Source organism: Nicotiana attenuata, unplaced genomic scaffold, assembly GCF_001879085.1.
Source record: "Nicotiana attenuata strain UT unplaced genomic scaffold, NIATTr2, whole genome shotgun sequence".
In the NCBI taxonomy this organism is placed as follows: domain Eukaryota; kingdom Viridiplantae; phylum Streptophyta; class Magnoliopsida; order Solanales; family Solanaceae; genus Nicotiana; species Nicotiana attenuata.
The window spans coordinates 161926-178337 of record NW_017670520.1 but is presented as its reverse complement, the minus strand read 5'-3'; the positions used below and the strand labels follow the sequence as shown (position 1 = coordinate 178337).

At 38.7% G+C, this 16412-nt stretch overlaps 1 protein-coding gene across 1 annotated transcript; it reads left to right on the top strand.

Moving 5' to 3' along the window:
• The first annotated feature begins 323 nt into the window (after nucleotides 1-323).
• On the top strand, nucleotides 324-11226 carry LOC109240501. The gene is made up of 2 exons (XM_019407157.1): nucleotides 324-775; nucleotides 10686-11226. Exons 1-2 carry the CDS (start codon nucleotides 545-547, stop codon nucleotides 10920-10922), a joined length of 468 nt encoding a protein of 155 aa, XP_019262702.1. The 5' UTR covers nucleotides 324-544; the 3' UTR covers nucleotides 10923-11226.
• Nucleotides 11227-16412: the final 5186 nt, after the last annotated feature.

Genomic DNA, 16412 nt, shown 5'->3' with positions numbered 1-16412 from the left:
AAGAGGAAGCTGGAAGGGTTTAATTTTTTCTTTCTTATTGTATTTATTTTATTTTTAAAATATAAATATAGGTGATAATTTTTATTTAAAAATTACACATGTCATTAGTTGGGTGGGTTCTTACTTTTGGATTGATCATTTGGTGACTGGATGGACACGTGTGTGTATATGTAATACACGCGCATAGGCTTAAGCGTTAGATGTGTTTATTTGTTAAGGGAATCATGAGTTCGAGTTCGAGTGTTCAAATGGAAAAATGGAAAGTTGGTGAATCCGCTTTCAACAGCCGAACAAGTTTAAGTGGCCAGCAATAAAATGTGTATATTTCATTTTTTCCGCCGGTCGGCACTTGTAACGTCATCACCCCTACTTTTGACTTTCACAAGTCATCAGTCCAACGCCAAGACTACAACTTTTTCCGGCGAGATCGTCCTTGCGTTAATATCTCTGGCCTCACAAAAATCGCCAATCCCGACGGTGTTTGCATTTCAGTACTTTTCGCCGTATTTCTCGCTAATGCATGTCGCTATTCTTATAGAGAGGGATGAGATTATTGCGAAGACTAGCTGGATTTCTAGGGTTTGCAAGAGAAGAAGGGCAAGAAGCGAGAGATGTAGAAGATAACACCGACGGTAATATAGCAGCAGTAGCTGCGGCAGCTCAAGCTCAAAATGTTCCACGCAGGGGTTTCAGTGTCCCAATTCAAGTCCCGGTTGAGAAAGCACAATTCGGTCCTATCCTCTTTCCTTGTAGTTCACGCGACGGTGCCGTTCAGGTATTTAAACGGAGATTATATTCATTTGTCTGTAATTTTGACTTTGATTTTGTTGATATGCTTTAAACGGACTCATAAATCCTAATTGTATTGTTCTGAGTTAGTATTCTTATTTAAAAAATTCACTCTACTAACCAATGGAAGAATGCCTTTGAAACTTGGTAAATGAGTTAATGCTATCTCCATTTAAAATCTCTAAATGATGTGCTCGTTAACCACGATTTATCAGTGCACCTAAAGAGTTTGTTATGTTTGTTACACACATTGAAGTACACAATTAGAGAAGATTGCATTTGAGCAGTTAGTGTTTGGGCTGTTCGTTGATCCTATACTTTATAATTTTGGGTTGTGTGTGTGTGCTGACTTCACATTATTTAAGATTAAAGATAGGGGCCGGGCGGTAAGGAAGGCACATTTAGTAAACAAAGAGTAAGCTGCAAGCACATACTCCTATCAAAATGAAAAGTAGCAAGCGGTAGTTGAACTTGAAGAAGCAATGTATATAAACAGGTAGAGGTTTGTGTTGTTTCTTGTTAAACTCCAATCAGGCCCAAACTCATAAATGTAGATAAGATAAGCCATTTGGCGGAAGGTGCAAGGTGGCCGAAAATTGTGTAAAGAGGAGGTGCTAATGTTGGTGCTAGACTGCTAGGAAAGAGATAATGGGGTTAGAGGGGAAGCGGTTTCTGTAAATTGACCATTGGCAAGATTCTCAAAGTAGCACTACCATTGATGCTTGCTAGAGGTGTCGTGGAGGGCCCAGTTGTATAATCTCTTCGGTAGAGGGAATGTGGAGTTCCTTATTTTGCAGTTAAATGTTGAAAGTAACTTTTGTTGATATATAGGCAAAGATGAGTCCACCTCTGGAAAGTGTAGCCATACATATCTAGTTTGGTATCCATCCCGCACAGAAGTTTCTATAAGTTAGATAAAGGAGCTTGAACTTCACCTAGCTAGATCGGATTGTCATCGGAAGATTCCGTATATGCTTTCTATCCAAATTGTTGAAATAAGATGGAAGTGGTTTCACTTGGCAGAAAGTTATGACTTATGAGAGTAGTGCTGTACTGTGGAAGTAGGCCAGTTCAACATTTAGAGTATATTTCCAGGGAAACTACCTTTTTTTGCCTCTAAAATATACTTTAAAAGATTGCATCTAAACGTAGCTCCAAGAAAAGGGAAAGTAAGGTAGTCAATGTTGTCGTCATTGTATAGAGCACTTCAACATGAGACCACTCCTTTGCTAAATCTATATGGTTTCCCGGAGATTGTAGGTCCTTCGAATTCTTCCATATGATTTTAGGTCTACTCCATACTATTTTTGCACCTTCACTCACTATGTGGTTTCACACTTATAGACCGGTGCATCTGGAGATCGATGCAAAACATGACCAAATCATGTCAAGCAACCTTCTTATTATTTGTGCTCGATGTGCTACTTGAATCTTCTCACGTATGTGAGCATTTCTAATCTTCTTCTTATATGACAATACATCCATCCTAGCCTTCACATCTAAGATCTTTTACACATGTTAGCACTTTTGTTGTTCTTCTATGCTTTCTCGAAGTAGTTTAGCCTTTCAAAGATATATATCCTGTTTGGCCAAATTTGTTTTTGGGGGCCAAAAGTGCTTTTATTTTGGCCTAATGTGTTTTTCCCCCCTATGTTAAGGTGTTTTGCCAAACTTTAGATGGAAAAAGTACTTTTGAGTGGAAGCAAAAACTGTTTTTGAGAAGCTAAAAAAAGTAGGTTCTAACCAAAAGTTTTTATTTTTTTATTTTTAAAGCATTTTTGAGAAAATACACTTCGAAGCACTTTTTAAAAGCTTGGCCAAACACTAATTGCTGCTCAAAAGTGCTTTTCAGATTGATTAACCAAATATAAACTGCTTCTCGCCGAAAGTATTATTTTGAAAAGCACTTTTTAAAATAAGTTGATTTTATAAGCTTGGCCAAACAAGCTTTTATATTTTTAGAAAATATAGAGAACTTCTAATTCTTTTTATTTTTCTTTGCATAATATTTGGCATGAGATGAGTTTAAATGAAATAATGGAATAACATGTCTGTGAGGACTCATAAAGCTGAACCAACTTGTTTGAGATTGAAGCATAATTATTGTTGTAATAAGGAAAAATTAGAGTCTCATTTTTGTATAAAGAAAGCTTGTCCGATATGTGGCCAAAAGCATATAAGTCATTTGGGGAGGGAGGAAGAGAGAGAGGAGAGAGAAAGTGTACTAGGACATACTTTAATACATCCTCAATTGCAAACATACAATTAACTAAATAAACATGTCATGCACAATTCCCTTTTTATGCCAGTTTATGAGTTCATTGAGGAACTTTTTAGTGTTGTCAAAGCTCATTTAAGGCGCGCTTGCGCCATGAAGCTCAAAAAAGCTTGAGGAAGGCACTTCATCTCGCTTAAGCTGCGCTTCAGTGTAGACAAGACACTAATGCGCATGCCTTAGTCACTAGCATTCTATCTTGAATAGTTACTAGACAATAGATATAATAAACAAAGAGATATTAATTGTTAAGACTTTTTTCACTTTTTTTCTTGCATTATAGATATACTTTTATTTTGTTTTTTCATTGCGCCCTTTTTTACTAAAGCCACACTTCTATTGCACTTTATGCTTGAAGACCCAATAGACCTGAAGTGCTTTTTAAAGAATGTAGTTTTTAGGCTAGTTAGTTAAACTATCTCGTGGAGACTTTCAACTATACATCAAGTTGGCTATTTGTAGACAAGTTTCCAGCCTATTACCTAAATGTCTAAGCCTTTTTCATTTCATTTTTAGCATATTTGCTCCCTGATTATATGGAAGGAGGCTGCTTCAACCTTGATGTTTAAATTATCTCAAGGGTATTTTTGACGAATTTGCATACTTGGCTACTTGCTAATGCAAGTCTCACTTGGTTGTTGGTTTAGTGTTTGAGTACATGCCATGGATTCATGTAAGACATTGATTCATGGGTATACTAGTGAACTGGAATATGTTTGCTAGCTTAGACTTGAGGGCTTTTGAGCTAGGGTAATTTAGTTGCTAAAAATTTCACCAGAGAATCGTGCTTGAGCTTCACTTCTTGTCACGCACCAAACTCTGGCGGGACATTATTGGCACTTAACTCTAATTGACCGAGTTAGATAGAATATAGAATAACAATGTACAAACAAAAACCAATCCAAGGAAAAAGCTGGGTATATTAGCAGTGATTTCAAATCCAGAGGTTAATCGTACTCTGGCAACTTTACCCGAGCGAAACCTTAGCTAGCCTGTGTTGAGTGTACTTTTAACATTGAGTTTGATCATAGATACCATTAAGTGTAATGAAACTGAAATAACCAAAACTGAATTAAATCAATTGTCTAATAACTGAGTTACATGATCCTAACGCAGCTAACCTGTGAACTATAACCCACTAAACCAAGTCATGAGCCTCTAAAGATTTAAACCTGAATACATAAACTATGGGGCATTCCAAGAATAAATAGTATGCCAAATAAAATAACATAAGCTGGCTCCCACCTTGTGTATCGTCACGTGCAATCTCAACACCTGCCACTAGTGTATTGGAGAGCGAGAGGCGACAAAAAAGAACGAGGGCCCACTTCACTGAGAAGCAAATCGCTTGCCTTTTGAAGTGTAACGCCAATTAATACAAAAAAGAATATTAAATTTGCATGTATAAATAACTAAAAACTCAATAGCAATAACATATTAGCAAATTTTTCAAGTCAAAAAGTAAACGTAGATTGAAGAAACTAAAATAATTACATTGTTATACAATCAATTATACACTAAAACTTAAAAAAAGAAAAGAAAAGAAAAATGTAGGTAATGGAGGAAGCAAAAACTGGGCAAAAAAACTCCAAAAACAGCGGAGAAAACCGAGAAACAACCGAAAAATTAGTTGTTGGCGGAAAAAGAGAGAGAAGAAAGAAGAAAGAAGAAGAAGGTTAAAAGTATAGAAGAAAAGAGCTCCAGAAATGATGATACTGCTGGAAAAAGATGAACGATGACGCTATCGGAAAAAGAAAAAAGAAAGAAAGAGGAAAGGAGAAGAAGAAAACTGATGTTGAAGCACAGAAGAAGAAAGCAAACGAAAGTAGGCTTTTGAAGACATAACCTACTCATATTACATATGTATTCCTAAGACATAACCTACTCCTATTACATAAGTGACTAGGACTAATTACATATATTCACGTAACTATTCTAACAATTACCTTTTGAAGTAAACCCTAGAAATTCACCTCCTTGATGTTCTTGATGGATTTTGAAGAAATCTAAAGCTTTTAAGGTATATAAAGGTTAATACTAGTAATCCATGAACAAAATGTACCGAAAATTACCATGGAATACTCACCTTAATTGTGTATTTGCACCTTAATAACTTGGACCGACGAACCTTGCACTTTACTGTTGCTAACGTCGAAACCCCTAAGCCTTCCCCCATCTCGTTGCCTTGTGTGATGTCAAAGCTAATTACATTGTTTCTTCACAAAGGGATTCCTTGGATCACTCAAAATCTCCATGTTGTGTTACTGTATATAAATTGTAAAGCAACACTTCAGTTATTTCTTTTCTCCATGTTTCGTTACTAGTTGATTGAAGCTTGTCAATCCCTTAGATTATCCTATTCTTTCAACTCTTGGGATCCACATCCCATAACCCCTTTCATTTTTTCTGTGTCTTAAAATAACGTAATTGCCCTCATTCATTCTCCCTCACTTAAAATAACGTTAGGCATGTCATCTTTGGAGTTAGAAAGAAAGAGGTATAGACACTTTTCCTTTACACGAACCTTGATTTTCCATACTTTAGAACTTCACACACCTCTCGTAGGATGATTCGAACCAATGAACTCTTATTTTTTTGTCTCGACGGAAGTCTCTAGCATCTTACTCATAAAATCTTCTTTAAAGGTAGCTTAATATCAAAGGAGTGCAATCTATATCAGCGGAGGATTCTGTTGGTCGCATAGCGAAACTATACCCAACTAGGTCCGAAATGGTCTTTTAACGTTCATCTTGGCATTAACGCCGTCTCATATTGTTAAGAAAAAATGATCGAATTTCCTTCATAAATATCATTTCTTAACCATGAATCTAAGCTTTCCAATAGAATTGAAATACAAGGTATTACACTTCTGTTTGGCATACAGTGAACTGTTCGTCTGTCTGAAAAAAAGCAACTGGTTCTGATATAGGGGGAGGTATCTAAGAGTTTTGTCTCGGTGGAATTCTGGAAGAGCGCGGGGCGGGCAGGTTTGGAGTGGCTCATTGGGCTGTTTAATGTTATTTTTTAAGACAAAGAAGATGCCCGGAGAATGGAGGTGGAGTACGATGGTTCCACTTTACAAAAACAAGGGTGATATCCAAAATTGTAACAATTATAGGGGTATTAAGTTATTGAGTCACACTATGAAGGTTTGGGAGAGGGTGGTGGAGGCCAGGGTGAGGAGGTGCGTGTCTATTTTCGAGAATTAGTTTGGATTCATGCCGAGGCAATCGACTACGGAAGCGATTCATCTGGTAAGGAGATTAGTGGAGCAGTACAGGGAGAGGAAGAAGGATTTACATATGGTGTTTATCGACCTTGAGAAGGCATACGATAAAGTTCTGAGGGAGGTCCTGTGGAGGTGTTTGGAGGTTAGGGGTGTTCCGGTACCGTACATTAGGGTGATCAAGGATATGTATGATGATGCTAAGACTCGGGTGAGGACTGTGGGTGGTGACTCGGAGCATTTACCCGTGGTGATGGGGTTGCACCAGGGATCGGCTCTTAACCCATTTTTATTTGCCTTGGCGATTGATGTACTGTCGCCTCACATCCAAGGGGAGGTGCCTCGGTGCATGCTATTTGCCGATGATATAGTGTTGATTGACGAGACGCGTAGCGGAGTTAACGCGAGGTTGGAGGTTTGGAGACAGACCTTGGAGTCTAAAGGTTTCAAATTGAGTAGAACCAAGACAGATTACTTGGAGTGCAAATTCAGTGACGGGACCCATGATGCAGACGTAGAGGTTAAGCTTGATGCTCAAGTTATCCCCAAGAGAGCGAGTTTTAAGTATCTCGGGTCTATTATCCAGGGTAACGGGGAGATTGACGAAGATGTCGCACATCGCATCGGAGCGGGATGGATGAAGTGGAGGCTCGCTTCCGGTGTTTTGTGTGATAGGAATGTGCCGCTAAGACTTAAGGGTAAGTTCTATCGAGTAGTGGTTCGATCGGCTATGCTGTATGGGGCTGAGTGTTGGCCAGTCAAGAACTCCCACGTGCAGAAGATGAGAGTAGCAGAGATGAGGATGTTGAGATGGTTGTGTGGGTGTACCAGTAGAGATAGGATCAAGAATGAAGCTATCCGGGACAGATTGGGAGTAGCCTCCGTGGAGGACAAGATGCGGGAGTCAAGGCTGAGATGGTTCAGACATGTTAAGAGAAGAAGCATTAATGCTCCTGTCAGGAGGTATGAGAGGTTGGCCATGGAGTTGAGAAGAGGTCGAGGTAGGCCTAAGAAGTACTGGGGAGAGGTGATTAGGCAGGACATGGCGCTGCTTCAGCTCACTGAGGACATGACCCTTGATAGGGGAGGGTGTGGAGGTCGATGATTAAGGTAGAAGGTTAGTAGGTAGTTTGTAGTTGTTCACCGATAGTGTTAGTAGCATGCATGTCTCTTCATATGCTTAGATTTTTTTATTACGTTATGTGGTTTTGTTCGCCTCAGGTATTGTATTCTTTGTTGCTATTATTTGGTACTGCTTATCCTTTATCTCTCCCTTTCCTTTTCTCTTACATCTTTTTTCCTTCCTTGCTTTCCTCTTCTTCCTTCTTGAGCCGAGGGTCTATTGGAAACAGTCTCTCTACCTAATGTCTCTACCTGCATTAGGTAGGGGTAAGGTCTGCGTACAGACTAACCTCCCCAGACCCCTCCTGTTGGGATCAAACTGGGTTTGTTGTTGTTGTTGTTGTATCTGAGGATGTCTTATTAAATCTCAATCCGTAAGTATCCAACTTGTCACTGTTTAAATTATAAGAAAGATAAAAGTAGTGGTTTCCTTCTGCATAAGAACTGTTAGATTCTCCATCCTTCTGAATGGTTCCCCAGAAGATTTTTTTGCATCAGAGAGAGGTCAGACAAGGTGACCCTCTGTTACGTTTTCTGTTCCTTATGGCTATGGAGGGTTTGGGTCAGATGTTGTAGACTGCTCAGGGGAATGCTTGGCTAAGAGGTTTTTCTGTATCAAATAGGGAAGATAGCAGCTTGGAGATCATACATTTACTATATGCTGATGATTCATTGGTATTTTGTGATGCTGAGCAAATAAAATACTTAAGGCTCATTTTAGTAGTTTGAAGCTGTCTGGATTGCATGTTAATTGGAGAAGGTGTGACTTGTTTCCTGTCAATATGGTTGGTAATATGTAAGTATTAGCTGCAATTCTTGGCTGTCAGATGGGGCATTAGGGTTATCATTGAGTTCCAAGAACAAGTTTCAAGAAATATGGAGTGTGGTGCTGGAAAGATGCAAAGAAAAGGCTTGCAACCTGGGAAAGTCAATATCTATCTTTGGGAAGCAGAGTGGTCTTGGTGAACACCGTGCTGGATGCTCTTCCAACTTATGTCATGTCTCTGTTCCCTACATCAGTTAAGGTGAGGAAAAGAATTGATGCATTAAGGGGGGATTTCATCTAATACGGTAATAGATATAAGAGAGATATTCATTCGGTGAATTGGAACTCATTTATAACCCGTAAAAGGCAAGGGATTTGGGACTCAGGAACCTCAAGGCACGCAACCAAAGTTTGCTAAGTTTGCTTATGAAGTGGCTGTGGAGATACAACTAAGAGATAATGCTTTATGGAGGAAGGTCATTAGTGTGAAGTATGGCCAGACTGAATAGTGGTGCACAAGATCTGTTAATAGTCCATATCGGGTTGGTGTTTGGAAATCTATCAGGCAATTTTGGAATTCTCTTCTAGTTAACACTAGCATAGGTGGGTAATGGAAGAAAGACTTTATTTTGGAGTGATTATTGATTAGGACATGGTCCACTTAAAGTGGTGTTTCCAGAATTCTATGGTATTGCTACCATACCTGAAATTAAAATGGAAGAAGCCGTGGACAACATGGTTGGAATATCACTTTCAGAAGAGGGTTGAATGATTGGGAAATGGGGAGAATTGTTGACTTCTTTAAAGCTTTGAAAGTTTTCAATGGTCTCACTGATCATGAAGATACAAATGCAAGAGTGGGAGCTACACTGTCAAATCTGCCTATCTTGTGCTTTTAAATACAGGCCAGTACATAGAGAGACGGCCATGGAAGAATATATGGATAGTCAAAGCTCCCTTTAAGGTGGCCTGTTTCTCATGGCTGGTAGCGAGAGAAGTACCCATAACTCAAGAAAACCTGAAAAGAAGGGGATTTCAGTTATGTTCTAGATGTCTGTTATGTGGCAGAGATCTGGAAACAAACAGCCACCTGTTCCTGCATTGTCCTATCACTAGGCAATTGTGGCAACTGTTCCTTAACATTGTGGGCCCCAGATGGACCATGCCTGCAACTATTGAGGAGCTTTTGGAGTGTTATAATAACAATGAAGGTTTAGTCAGACAGAAGGCATGGTGGAGGTTGATACCTGCTTGCATTTGGTGGACTATGGAAAGAAAGGAATTAAAGAGTTTTTGAAGACAGATACAATCCTCTCTAGAACATTAAGATGAATTGTATTCTTTTATTTTATTTTTGGTGTAAGGAAAGTCATGTAGAGAACACAGTATCCTTGGTTGACGTTAGGCTTTTTGTAACTTTGATGGGTCAGTTTTGATCTATCCCACCTGGAGATATGGTTTTGCACTGCCTTAGTGCTTTTTCTAATATATTGTTACCAGTCTCCAAAAAAAAAAAGGCAGCGATCCTGGAAAAAAATATTGATTTTCTAGTTCAGGAATGATGCGGTGATTATCTAGAAGCGGTTTCATCCTTATTGTTAGTTCCACTTGAGATGTTGTAGATTAAGCTTATGGCAGCTCCGTTTATTTTGTCTGGGTTCTTCTTTGATGATGATTTTTGTTATATTTAGGGGTGCAAAATGGTTAAAAGAAAACAGTTAACCACCCATATTATCCATTAAAAAATAGGTTGGATAATGAACTTTTTAAAAACGGGTCAAAGATGGATAAGAACCATATTATCCATTTAGAAAATAGATAACAATGGGTCTAACTTTTACATTTGTTAAGCCTCAAAATTTGGGGTTCCTCAATTTAGGGAGATTAAGAATTCTCACAAAAGTGATCATATGCAAGAAGTCAAGGATAATATGGTTACCCTATCATCCGTCGGTTAACCCGTTTTTATCCGTATTAAATATGGGTCGAGTCGGATAATTTATCCATTTTTATTACCGTTTTTTACCCGAACCATATCCGCCGTGTCCTGCCCGTTTGCCACTCCTAGTTATATTTTTTTTATTTTTTATTTTTCCTTTGTTGCTGGTAGAATACCTTATGTTAAGCTCATTTTTTGTTGGTCTTGCATTTTTGGGTGGTTGAGCTCGAGTTTCATTGGGTTTTTGGTACTGCAAACAAATTTCAACTAGTTGGTTGTGTGGTAATAAATTGTTAAATTTTCGACAAAAAACTCATCAAGCTTCACTGCTAGTTTGCAATCATCTGCAGTAACGGTGTTTTGTTCTTCAGCGGTGTAGATAAATAACACAACTTTTTTTCTTTTACTGTTTCCATGACCTAGAAAAATTTGCTTGTTTATCAAGTCTGAACAATAGTTTCCTGTTGGGTGAAAACTTCCCCTCTTTGTGCTCTTCTTGTTCTGAAATTGGGATAACTTGTTGCTTCTAATTTGCATCTTTAATCATCTCTTTTTTCACTGGGCTCAGGGATTGAGATGGTATGCCAAGCGTCTTAGGATAGATGAAGATGGAGATGTTGCAGATGAGTTCTTTGATGAAATCCGAATGGATACGCCTTCAAGTGGAGAGGAGCATCAGAGGCGATATCCCAAGTTCGAACTGAAGTACAGTACAAAACCTGCTAAAGTAACAACCCAGGCACTCTCAGCTGCTGGTATAATTCAACATTGTGTGGAACATCATGGCAGATTGGAGTGGATTTAAGGCGTATACTGTGTACTTGATGTATTTAAGAACGGGGTTTGGCTAGATTGCTGCAGACAGGTACTCTGCTTCATTCTCAAGGACTAAGCTGTATTGTGTTTACTCGGGGTGATATTTATTGTCTCATGATTTTTCTTTTGAAACTGTCCTGATAAGAGGAAGCAAAGTTTCATTTATAGAGCAGCATAATTTTACTTGGAAAACTATCATTGTATACATGATACTAGCTGTCAAAATGTTAGGTCTTCATGGTCATAAGTTGTTGGATCCATTGACTTATCATTTGGATCGGCACTTCTGCAAACTTTTAGCTCCGCCCCTTCTATTTTTGCATAAAAGAAAGAAACGCAACTATAGTTATACTATAACAAGTAAATTTGCTTGCGCTTTGCGCGATCATAAAGGAAAATTAAAATCTAACTAAACATTTATTTGAATAGTATTATAGTAAAAAGTTAATCTTTACAAATCGAAGAAGCAACCTAAAAGACAAAAATAAAATTTATAAATTAGGCCACATGCAGCAATATTTTCAAAAGCAGGGCCTTAAGATTAAAATATAATTTTAGTTTTCCGATAATATCTATTTACAAATAGTATTGAATTTTCCTGGTAACAAACTTACTAAGAAAAGAAAGGGAAAATATTGCGGTAGGAGAAAAGGTGTAACTTCACAATTAGGATCAAGACAATATACTTTTCCATTTTTTCCCCTTATCTTCTTAACTTCTTATACTTAACTCCTCTTTCTCAGCAAGAATTCCATAAACATTTAATTTCCCACCTGATAATAAGACAAATTCCATATTTTTCTCATCTTATTTCTTTAGCGAAATCTCAAAAATAGTTCATTTCTCTCGATAACTCCTCATATCATCTTATATAATCCCAAAGACTTCCATCCAAAGATCCAAAGACACTGCCACAAAGAGGTATCAGAGAACATAGCAAAGAGAAAAAATTGTATCATTATTTTAAAACCCCATGCCATAGAGGGTGCTATTTGTACATCATATTCCTTTACAATTTATAATTTAGGAAAATAACCTTTTTAGATCTCTTACGTGTAAAAGATCGATCTCTTACGTGTAAAAGTAAATTTTCCATGTGTAAAAAAAGAGGTAGGATCATGAAACTAAAAATAAATGTGTAAAAAGCACAAAACCAACAGAGGCATCAGTTGGCCCACACTTTTAAGTTCATGTGAAGATTTTTCAAGTAATCTCTGCTCATTTTAGAAATACTAGGTGAGAATGGCATGTGCCAGCACAGGTCCAAGGCAACGTTAACAGCATTATAGTATTTACTCGAAAGAAATCATGGTCGTAATGTAGTTGAACTTTATCTATGTAAAGTTCACTTTTATATCCTTCTCAAATATAATAATTCTAGCTGTTTTTGTGGTTGTAGCGGCAAATTCGACCTACAATCATACTGTCAGATATACTTAAGTTTTCTGGCACTGGTTAACTCCCAAATTTATCGGACTACAATTTACAAAGGAACATGTAAGATTAATATGAGAAACACTATAAAAAACCTTTGTATTTCAAATCACTGCTCCTACAAATCAAGACAATTCCTGGTCATAGCCATGATACTCCTTCAGGACTCACGACAGTAATCTCATTTCATACTCATGTCATTATAAATCTGCATTGGTTGTGTACTTGTGTTGTATACTCTAGAAACCATAGAGGTTTGAGCTTCCTTGAGCTTATCATCTTCTTTGCAATTCTCTCCCTCTTACTTATACAATAATAAAAGCATGCTGATTAAAGTTCAAGAAAGTTGGACAAAAGAGATTATCAATCACCAAAATAAAATCAACAAAAACTGGAAAAAGAGGTCAATGAGAGACTTTGAATCTGTTTTGTCAATGGGAAAGGCTATTATGCTTATACATAATTGTGAGAATGCACGGGAGGAAAATATATTATTGATTAATACTTACAGTGATACAAATGAGCCCTATATATATAATACATGTCCTACTCCTAATACGTATGGGATTAGGGTTATTTACTACTTTTTAACTATCAAACTAACACTCCCCCTCAAGCTGGTGCATATAAATCATATGTACCGAGCTTGTTACATATATAATTAATACGAGAACCAGTGGGGGACTTGGTGAAGATATCAGCAAGCTGATCATTCGACCTCACAAATTTTGTAGCAATATCTCCCAAGAGTATCTTTTCTCTAACAAAGTGACAGTCAATCTCGATGTGTTTAGTTCTCTAATGGAAAACTGGATTTGACGCAATATGAAGAGCAACTTGCTTATCACACACAAGTCCCATCTGAGTAATCTCACCAAATTTCAACTCCTTGAGCAACTGTTTGATCCAAATTAGCTTACATGTCGCCATAGCCATTGCTTGATATTTTGCTTCTGCACTAGACCGAGCTACCACATTCTGTTTCTTGCTCTTCCAAGACACCAAATTTCCTCCTACTAAGACACGATATCCAGAGGTAGAACGTCTATCAGAAGGTGATCCTGCCCGCAACATATGAGTATCCAACGATCTGCCCATGGCCTCGATCCTCAAACAATAAGTCTTTGTCTGGAGCTGATTTTATATATCGAAGAATGCGGACAACTGCATCCCAATGAGTATCACACGGCGAATCCATAAACTGACTCACAACATTCACAGGAAAGGAAGTGTCAGGTCTAGTCACTGTGAGGTAATTTAATTTACCAACCAACCGCCTATATCTTGCAGGATCGCTAAGAGGCTCCCCCTGTCCTGGCAGAAGTTTAGAATTCGGATCCATAGAGTGTCAACAGGTCTACAACCTGTCATTCCTGTCTCCTCAAGAATATCTAAGGCATACTTCCGTTGTGAGATCACAATACCTGAGCTAGACTGAGCAACCTTTATACCCAGAAAATATTTTAATCTGCCCAAATCCTTAGTCTGAAAGTGCTGAAAGAGATTTTGCTTCTACTTACTTATACCATCCTGATCATTGCCGGTAATAACAATACTGTCAACATAAACGACTAGACAAATACAGAGATTTGAAGCAGAATGTCGATAAAATACAGAGTGATCAGCTTCACTACGAGTCATGCCAAATTCCTGAATAACTGTGCTGAACTTACCAAAGCAGGCTCGAGGAGACTGCTTTAGACCATAGAGGGACCGGCGCAACCGACATACAAGGCCACTAGACTCCCCCTGAGCAACAAAACCAGGTGGTTGCTCCATATAAACCTCATCCTCAAGGTCACCGTGAAGAAAAGCATTCTTAATGTCCAATTGATAGAGAGGCCAATGGCGAACAACAACCATGGATAGAAAAAGGCGGACTGATGCAATTTTAGCCACGGGAGATAAAGTATCATTGTAATCGAGTCCAAATATCTGAGTATATCCTTTGGCAATAAGACGAGCCTTAAGTCGATCAACCTGGCCATCTGGACCAACTTTGACTGCATACACCCGACGGCAACCAACAGTCGATTTACCCGAAGGAAGAGGAAAAAGCTCCCAAGTACCACTCGTATGTAAACAGACATCTCATCAATAATAGCGTGTCGCCATCCGGGATGAAACAGTGCTTCACCTGTAGACTTAGGGATGGAAACAGAGGACAAAGATGACACAAATATGTAAGTGATTAACTGGCCTGTGAAGTATGATTGGGTTTCAAAGAAGGTAACATCAACAGAAATAAGAATTCGCTGAAGGTCAGGAGAATAACATCGACATCCCTTTTGCGTTCTCGAGTAACCCAGAAATATGCACTTAAGAGCACCAGGAGCTAACTTATCTTTTCCTGGAGTAAGGTCATGAACAAAGCACGTACTCCCAAAGACACCGGGTGGAAGAGAGAACAAAGGTAAGTGGGGAAAAAGGACAGAGAATGGAACTTGATTTTGGATAACTGAAGACGACATACGATTAATAAGATAACAAGATGTAAGAACTGCATCCCCCCAAAAAAACGCAACGGAACATGAGATTGTATGAGTAGGGTACGAGCAGTTTCAATAAGATGTCTATTCTTTCTTTCAGCTATCCCATTTTGTTGGAATGTGTACGGATAAGATGTTTGATGAATAATACCATGGGAGTTCATAATTTGCTGAAATGGGGAAGACAAATACTCTAGGGCATTATCACTACGAAATGTGCGGATAGAAACCTCAAATTGATTGAATTTCAGCGTGGAAGGTCTGGAAAATAGAAAACAACTCAGATCGATTTTTCGTCAAGAATATCCAAGTGCACCTGGAATAATCATCAATGAAACTGACAAAGTAGCGGAATCCAAAGGTAGAACTGACCCGACTAGGACCCCAAACTTCTGAATGGACTAAAGTAAAAGGTGACTCTGCTCGATTATCAAGACGTTGCGGGAAACGGGAGCGGGTATGCTTACCGAGCTGACATGACTCACACTCTAGAGTGGACAAGTGAGATAAGCCAGGTACCATTTTCTGAAGTTTTGACAAACTGGGATGTCCTAACCGTTTATGTAATAAATCTTGTGAATCAGTAACAGGATAAGTTATTGGAGGAAGACAAGATGCGAGTCCATGTGATTTTGCAAGGATAAGGTAATAAAGTCCATCTGATTCACGTCCGGTACCAATGATCCGCCATGTACTGCGTTCCCGTATAAAAACAAGGTCATCAAGAAATAAAACAGCAGATTTAAGTGTTTGGCGAAGCGACTAACGGCTATAAGGTTAAAAGGACTGCCAGGAACATAAAGAACTGAGTCTAGAGATAAGGAAGGAAGTGGACTTTCTTGACCTATTACAGTTGCCATGGCTTGAGACCCGTTGGCCATTGTGACCGTTGGAAGAGATTGAGAATATGAAATACTAGTGAAAAGAAATTTGTTACCAGAAATATGATCAGATGCACCTGAATCAATGACCCAAGACTCAGAAGTTGAAGATTGGGAGACGCAAGTCATGCTACTATCTTTTGGAACAACGGAGGCTAATCCTGAATATGTTTGTTTACGTGCTTTGTACTAAAGGAATTCAATATAATCCGGTAAAGAAACCATCTGGATTGGATTCATTGCATTTAATCCAACGGATTGTGAGTTAAAGGCTTCACGTATGAATGCCATTATAATATTGCGCCAGAAAGAGCACAAATTTTCCTGGAATTACTATTCTCTCCGGGAAACTCACTGTTCCAAAATCACTGTAGCTGCCGGAAAAGGTTGAAAGTGATCGGAATAAAAAAGAAAATATAATGGGTAAGATCGGAATTGACAGTCGAACACACTGTCCAAAGGAACTTTTGGCAAAAACTGACCGGAACACTGCCCACGCGCTGGCGCGTGTGACAGACGCGTTGCCGGCGTCAGTGATTCAACGCGCGCGTGACGGCGCGTGTTAGGGTTTCTGTTGGGGTAGTTTTTGGGGTTTGGCCGCGGCAGCCTTCCAAGTATGTTGGTGGTGTTGTGTTTTAGCACAACACTCACGAATAGAGGGGTGACGCAATCAGA